Source organism: Poecilia latipinna, unplaced genomic scaffold, assembly GCF_001443285.1.
Source record: "Poecilia latipinna isolate Pla-1442-1.1 unplaced genomic scaffold, P_latipinna-1.0 Scaffold601, whole genome shotgun sequence".
NCBI lineage: Eukaryota > Metazoa > Chordata > Actinopteri > Cyprinodontiformes > Poeciliidae > Poecilia > Poecilia latipinna.
The window spans coordinates 53,083-61,690 of NW_015113217.1; the positions used below are offsets into that span (position 1 = coordinate 53,083).

At 38.4% G+C, this 8,608-nt stretch overlaps 1 protein-coding gene across 4 annotated transcripts in view; it reads left to right on the forward strand.

Annotated features, from left to right (window-relative positions):
* The window catches only part of LOC106953768 (transmembrane protein 65-like), a 31,591-nt gene that overhangs the window by 7,576 nt on the left and 15,407 nt on the right, over positions 1-8,608 (forward strand). For all 4 annotated transcript variants that reach the window (XM_015042776.1, XM_015042778.1, XM_015042777.1 and 1 more), the window contains one exon: positions 7,853-7,897. In XM_015042776.1, coding sequence (XP_014898262.1) covers positions 7,853-7,897 — 45 coding nt within the window. The remainder of the gene's footprint in view (positions 1-7,852; positions 7,898-8,608) is intronic.

Consider the following 8,608-nt stretch of genomic DNA (forward strand, 5'->3'; position numbering starts at 1 on the left):
CCTTCCACTTAACCTTCCATTATTATGTTTGGACACAACTCTTTGTGAACTGTCAGCTTCCTTAGCTTCAACCTCTTGAGCTGTCTCTGATTGTCTCCTGGACTACTACCAACCAGCTGTCTTCTCCATGGTTGTACTTACTGAATTTTAAATCTTTTTTTTTTTTTTTTTTACTATACAGCTGAAAATGTGAGCGTACTAAAATATAGGGATTACACTGACTGAGGTGGCAACATGCAGAGGACATTTCCTGTCCTCCTCTTTCACCTTTTAGCCCTGCCCGCCGGGAATTCGTTGACGTCCTCACCTTCATGCTATAAAGACTCTGCGGGATTCTCTTACCTATGCATACAGGCGACAGAAAAGCTGTATCAGTGGTTGCTGGGCCGGTTGACTCGCTGTGGCTGCTATATTGGCAGAAATATTTATTTTTTTTTTCTCGACAGACTTATCAGCATCCATCTTCTTTTCATCCTGCGACTGCAGGAGACTCGATGCTTAATCCTTATATTTTAGCTTAGTTACTCAGTCATGATGGTGGTGGGCAAATTTGAGTGCGTTCTGTTCAAATCAATAGTTATAAATTGAAGTGACATTTTACAATCAATCGTGCAGAAATTGGATCAGTCAGTTTTCTTCCAACACCTCTGACATGTGAGCTGGAGTTTTAAGACTGAAAAGTAGACTTTTCCATGTGCACTGAATGCATCATAGCAAAAAACTCCCACCATTTTATGTCTTTAAATGCATCAACCAACAACATACACGTGGATGCACTGTTTTAGTTCAATAAAAATCACATAAAGTTTTGGGACATATGCTTTATGGCATAAATGGGGACAATCTGGTAATTTCTACATTTTTATTTTGAGTCATCTGCAGTATTTTTTTTTCTATTTTATGTTTTACACTTCTTAGGAAACAAAATCAGGACTAGCAGATTAAACCTCAGAGAAATCCAAGTTGTAAAACCTGCATTCAACTGTATTATTTATTTATTTGTTTAGTTAAATAAACCTTCACTATTTTTCTTTATTTTAAATGTTGCATTTTAACATGGCTATGTTGGAAAGACTGAGCATTTTACTTTGCACTGAGGTATTTCATACGTTCCACTCCACGTAACTCTTCCCTGAACCCAGAGGCTTTTGAGGACTGCAGATTGGTTCATTGGGGAAAAGAAAGGCCAGAAAAAAATGCTATTTCTGTTAAAGGTCACATATATAGAGATCTTGGCATTTAGACTGTCAGAGGTTTGCGCTTTGAATTATTTACCTTTTGCAGAAAAAATTTAACCCAATAGTTGCAGAAGATGCTGATCTTCAGAGTGTTTTGATTGCAGGCCATCAATCAGTTTATATAAACTTACTTGGTTTATTTTTATTCTTTGGAGTGGGTACATATTTGTCCAACATCGCGATGGGTAAATGGGAACAAAAGTTGAGCTTTTAAATATTTGTCAAAGAACAAATGGATGCAATCTTAGAGTAAAAAAAATATAATCTAAATTTAGAGTCAATATGACATTGAATTTCTTCTTGAACACCCAAAGATAAACATCAGCCATGCTAAATACCTTTTAGTGTGTTTGAGTCCTCAGAAGTGCTTAGTGTGTGAATAAGAACCAACAAGGTCTAATCTAATAATCCTGAGACTTGGATATTCATATGGAATGAGGAAGTGATGAATATTTTAGTTCAAAGAAATGAAGGAAGCCTCCAGTCCAATCATAGTTCAGCTCTTCCCTGTCACTGATATCTGCTAGATGATGAAATTCTTTTATCAGAAGTCATTTTAATTGCATCAATGTTTTCTCCACACATTAAGATGTTTAAGTTCTAGATAAAGTAGGTATTTGATGCTGAGTGATGCTCATTAAATTAGAGCATCACTCCACTCATTTGTCAGGTAAAAGTAACTTTTGAAAATAACATTTTAATGTGTTAACATTCTTTTCACTTTCATGCATGTGGATGCATGTAGTGACAGAGAAAATGTAAAATAAACAAATTCTGCATTTGTTTTGATTTTTATGTTGTTTCTCTGTTATAAATTAGAGTTTCAGATGGATAAAAAGTTTTTTGTTTTGTGTTTTACCTTTTGAGGCGAACAGGCAAGCAATGAGTTCTCATCTCCTTCCACAAGATAACCTTCTTTTCTAAGAGTGTTTTTATGCGTCATACTGCCTCAGCTCTCTCTGTGTTATCGTCATAATAATTCACACAGACAGTGCTGCAGCATGAGAGTGTACGCCGATATAACTGACTGTGACTGATGGACAATCAGATTACCTCCCCATTAATGTGGAAGTGTCCAAGACTCCTACACAAATACACACACTAGAAAGATGTTGCTATCATGTTTGACTCCCAGAAAAAACAAGATTGATTCCCTTAAATTACTTGCATACCAGAAAGTCAGTTCAGTCACTCTCCTGGATTTTGTTAGTTTAGTAGTTTCTGTGATGAAACCACATCAAAACATTTCAGATTTGATTACAGTTATGTTACACTTAGCAGTATTTAGAATTGTAAAGGAGGAATTTTATTTTGTAAAGCTCTTGCTCAGAGAATTTCTGTGGAAAACATCCTCAAGTTTCTTGTTTAATCAGTCCATAAGAGTGCCGAGCATTTCCTGTGAACCCTGTAATATTTTTTTCTGTGCTTTGTGTCATGATTTTTCATTCTGGGTGTTCAAATACAGGCAAAGTTGCTGTATGGCATCCCCACCAAGGATCAGACCAAATCCTGTTTTTTTTTTCCCTTCTGTTCAATTTATTACCAAATCCTAGTAAACAATGCAAACTGTTACATTTATCTTGTATGTTTCTTTAAGAAGTTTGCCAGGTTCCCTCTGGATAGATTTATTTCAAATTGACATGTGAAATGCAATGTCTAAAGAGAAATTGTGTTAAAGAAGTGAAAGATTAAAACATGTACACATCAAATCTCTAAATGTGGACTGATTAGACACACTAACTCAGTGGTTTCCAAACATTTTCTGGGCCCCCCACCCCCTATGGATTAACGGGGGGACATCGACTTCTTTGGGGGCAAAATTAATGTACGTAGCTGAAAATAGACACCAACATCGGTAGCCCTCAAGGTACTTGTTAAGCTTAAGGTTCTGTATTGATATTAGCTAGCTAGTCATCTTTTAGCTAACATTACCTGCATCCAACAGCTTTACTCAACTCAGTCGGTTAGTTTGGAGGGAAAAACTGGGAAAGGTTCTTTGCGTTTTGCTGGTTTGCTGCCGTGATTCTAACACAAACCTGCATAGCTCCGCCCAGCAGCAGGTCTCCTCCAGCGCGAGCGTCGTAGCGCTCATGTTGCGTTTAAAGGCGGCTCGGAAAAACAGGTTACAACATGTTATTTGTTAACAACGGATTAAACAGTTTTAACTGCTGATAAAAGTGACAGAGGACACAAATATGGTTAGTGTGGAAGCCTCTACTGTATCAAATTGACATAGGAATAACAGAAAGTTGGCCATTCTAAGGTAAAAGCCCAGCGCATACAGTGTTCATGTTTTGTTTTGTTTTTCATCCAGAGGGCTTCCCGCGTCCCCCCTGCAATGACACGGCGCCCCCCGTAGGGGGCGCGCCCCACAGTTTGGGTACCTCTGCACTAACTAAAGGTGACTTCTAGTGTCTGTCTTTAAGGAAAACTTTATTAGGACCTAAGGACTGAAAACAAAAAGATTTCCAATGTATTGCCAACTTTAAGCAATCCTATAAGATATGCTGACAGACCCCAGTGTTTAGGCAGATGGAGGAATTAATTACATGACAGAGCCACGGCTGAAGCTCCTTTATTGGTGCTATTATGCAGAGCAGGAGCTGTTTGATATTCAAGGTGGCTTTTGTTTAAATGAACCTGTCCACTCAGGACTGAGGTCAGAAGGCGATGATGGATCATCTTATTTTTTCTTTATAGATGAGCTTGACCTCTGACAAAACACACAAAACATCTGGGATGAAATGATTAAAAGAGTGTCATTGTGTCAGAATAAGAATATACAGACACATTTTATAGCAGGAAAAATGCTTCAAGTACAATTGCTCTAGTCGATGTTAAGGTTAAAGCAGCACATGGTTGGCTATTGCTGGCTTTTTGCCTCTCCTCTCCATTGCTTTAGTTTTTCAGGTGGGTCATTAATACTTGATGACTGTCTTTGTTCTGTTTAAGGTGCCAAAATGGCATCAAAAGAATAAAGTAGTCTTTCTTAACTACAACTCAATGCTCTGTCAAGTCAAAGAGATGTACATTTCAAAATCTAGCTTGTCTGGACTCCACTTCTTCAGTTAATACCAGTATTTATCATTTTGTGCTAATTTTATATGAGTATCTCATCCCTTCTTATCAGGCCTAATAAATCCAAACTCAATGCTGATTTCTTCCTCACATTTTAAATTTGCTAATGAATGCCATGTCCACAAGATCCTTTTTGTGTTTAATTTCCCCGTTCCTGTCTCCTACATCACAGGGGGAACAACAGGGGCTGGGCTTTTGATGGATGGTTTTAACCTTCTATTGTTCCTTTTCTGTTGAACCCTGGGTCACATACACGCACACACACACACACGCTAAATAGAACACACAATATAATTTCAATCAGGCGACACTAATTTATACAGCACGTTTAAGGACTCACACAACACCATCTCAGATAATGGAACTCTCTTAAATGCCATCTATTTCTGAAACAAAGGACAAAGCTGTCACTTCAACTCACATTTGCAATATTGAATCACACACAAACACAGAAACAAGAAATATTGTGCCAGTTTGAATAGCTCGTAATAAAAAAAATGCAATTGCAGCTTTTCTTGTTTCTGCCTCTGTGACACTAATACCTGAATTGGCAGAAAATCTCACCACCCATATTTTTCATTTTTACTGAGGCGCAGGGCGCTCAGTGTGAGCTGACAGAGTTTCACTCATCAAAGCTGAGCCTTGCTTTGGTTCTTGGTTGCTTCAGACTTATCTCCATTTTCCAAAACTCTCTTCACACTTCACTTTGCGCCAGCACCAAGCAGCAAAGTCTGTAACGAGCCATTTGTCAAGGCCGAAAAGTGTCAGCAAAGTGTGACTTTTTCATAGTTTTTTTTCTTTTTTTCTTTTTTAGCAAAAGAAGTACAGTTCTGTGTTGGTGGCCGAATCACACAGAGAGTAACAGAGCAGCAGGTATCAGCAGAAGCATAAAACAAGAAGATGAAACAAAAAATTGGATTAAACAAACACAAACAAACATTAAAAACAACAAATCTGTCCCTGTTTTGTGTTCATCTGTAAACACTGTCATCAGTAGGAGTTGTAGATCCTGAAGTTAAGAGTAAGACCTGGTTGCCCTGCTTCCTGATTAGCAGCTCATCACAGCCCATGAAATGTTTTCACCACTCAGGTCGGCTGAATTTGAAGTCACTCTGGACAATAGCTCTTGGGGATACAAGCCCACAAACAATCAATACTCTGAGAACAAGAGGAGCTGTGGGGGCAATATGCAGCAATGCCAGCCAGATTAGAGTTGATGAATGGCTAGATGAAACCTGGAAGAGTCTGACTGGTTGAGAAATGTTTAAAAATTGTGTCAACTTCACAAATTTTTGAGAGATATAAAAGTAAACCACATTTTTAAATTAGATTATTTAACTTAACATAATAGTAGGTCCTAAACTAGTTGTCTGTTTTGAGTCTCTATATCGGTGATTACATCTTTATATATACCTCATATAGATTTTACTTAAACGAGACACCTTTGTTTGCATAACCCGTTCATTTATTAGACTTCTAAAATTAAGTTATTAAAATGTTCAAACTGAAACTGGAGGCTCCATAATTTGCCTCCTTATCGATTTCTTTCAAATTTTAAAGTCAAAAGATTATCTCCTGAATAAATACAAAGCACAATTGTGTGTGAGTATGAACGTCCTGCTTATGGTCATGCCACAAAATCTAAATCTGGTTTAAGTCCAGACCTTGATTTATCCACTCTAAAACCTTCATCTATTTATTTACTTATTGAAACATAAAGTGGAGAACTCGCTAGTTTGCTTGTGATTGTTGTCTTAAGCGCTTCAGCTTAAGATCACAAACTGATGATCCAGATTCTCCTCCATAATTTTCTGGTAAAGAGCAGAAATCAAGCTTCTTTTAATTATGGAAAATTGTCCTTTTACAATGTTCTGTAAAATGTTGGTATTTTAGGTCAGACATGTAATCTGCTATGTATTTTATGTTGTAAATATTAAAAAAATAAACATGTTATATTTGCTGTATATGAGAGAGCTGAGGGTATATTTCTGTTTCGGTGAGAAAAGTTATGAAGCTAAAACAGCAGCTGTGTTGTTGATGGCACAGGTGGACCATAGAAAGGTTTTATTTGATACTTGCTAAACAGGAAATAAAAGCTTGGCGATGGTTTCTGGTACAAAACAAGACTGGCTCTGTGGAAATTACTTTCATCAGTGTCAATTTGTTCTTCTGCTGTTGTGGAATAATTGATGCTTATTAAGCTGCGAGGGTTTTCCACAACCTGCAACCGGAGATAATAGTTGATTAGCTGAAAGAACGCTCCGGAGGGAATTTTGAAATGAGCAATACTTCATTTTGCGCAAGCTGTCGAAGCTGGAGGCAACAGTGAGCAAAGATGATGAACTTCGTCCATACATTCGAAATGGGCCTTCGGTTCTCTGTCTTTGCTAGAGCAACATGAGAGCGTTGTAATTTGAGTCGGGAGAGCAGCGGGCAGGAATGATGAGAGGAGGCGGAGACGATGGAACAGGAAGGGCAGATGAGAACTGGAAGGCTGAGTGGAGGGACTGATGCCACCACACCCCGGTGAGAAACCAGAGGCTCCAGTGGCCAAACTCCCATTGGTGTTTCCTGTAATTGGTCACCTGGCTGTTGCAGTTCGCTGCTTCCAGTCGATACTCGGCTGTAATAGTCTTCCTCCTATCTGCTCTCATTCCTATATCAGTGCAGACAGCATGTGGGGACTGCAAGTGCATCTATTAATTCACACACTCGGTTGTAGTAGCAGAGGCTGAGGAATACTCTGCTGGGAGTTCATTTGGCTTCATTCCCTCAAATAAACTCTCCCTCAATCTGACCTTACCTGCAGAGGTAAAATAAGACCGGAGAGTGGTGCCGTAGACTTCATTATGTGAACTTGCATATCGTCTGACCTCACTGCAGGGAATCCAATTTCAAGCAACCTGCAAAGGAAATGATCCTACTGTGTGTGATCAGCCTTAAACTCATGTAATTGTCTTTGATTTTATAGCTCATCAGTCTGCAGGATAAACCTGGAGCTTATCCTACAGTCTCTCATGCCATATACAGTTCACAGGACATCGTCATCCAGTCTTCCGCTTGATTGCCACAACACATAAAAACTGTAATTAGACTCTCAGCTTAGTTTTATTTTCAGCTAAGTTAGACCAGAGAACCAAGTAAAATAAAATGCTTTTACACCTTCTGTCTTTTCATCTTTTATCTGTGTCCGTTTGTCACCACCCTCCTTCTCAAACACTTGTCATATCTGATAGCAGGTTCTGTCTCCAAGGCTTTGTTGCCAACAGAAATATCAATGATACTGCCTTTGTCCTCACATCCATGTTTGACTCGGGTGAAGTGACAATGATGGAAAGCTGTTTCCGATTTCCTCTGACTGTTTTCCATCTCCTCTGGCTTCTTGCTAAATGTTCCTACCGTCTCTTGCTATTTTTCTTTGTGCCCAGACGGTCCTTATTGATCGATTTTACCATTCGAAATTTAAACATATCATTCATGCTGGGATGTTCCAAGATACTTTTGTAACGTTTTATTTTTCATTTGTCTTTTTTCAGGGCAGCTGGAAATCGCACCACCTACTACAGCCCAGTTGAGATATGGTAAGTCTATTCCTCTCTTTCTTCTGGAAGATCATGCAGAATGTGGTAATTTATGAATTTGTTCACATAATGAGCTCCTCTAAGTTAGACCTCCTCTCCCTCCTTGTTAAATCATGAATTAACTGTGATTAACTGATTTTTTTTTCAAGGTCTCTAAGAGCATAAAGTAGACAAAAATATGTAAAAAAGCAACAAATTATACCTTGATCTGAAGAAATTCAGGAAAAGATGAGATACAATGTAATTTTTGAATCCTTGGAACTCCAGCAAGCCAGAGTGAGAGTTATTTTTCACGGACAGATAAGACATAAAACAGTGGTAGCTGGCCTACTAAAATTATCCCAAGAGGACATTGATGACTCATCAAGAAGATCACAAAGTAACCCAGCATAGCTTCTAAAGCTCTGCAGACATCAGTGTCACCAAGTAAGGCCAGTGTTCATAATTCATCAGTAAGAAAGAGACTGGCAGAAAATGGAATCCATGTTGCTGACCAAATGTAAATCAAAGACCCATCTCACATTTGTCAGAAAACATCTTGGTGATCACCCATCTCTGAAATAAGACACACTCAATAGGGGTAAAGTCTGGACAATTGAAGGACTTTTTGAGATTAGTCAAATGATTTTTTTACAACTGTAGCTGAATTTGTGGGTTCATTGTTAAAGGATCATGTGCTATGACTGAGGTTAAGGTTTCTGAAACTAGGCA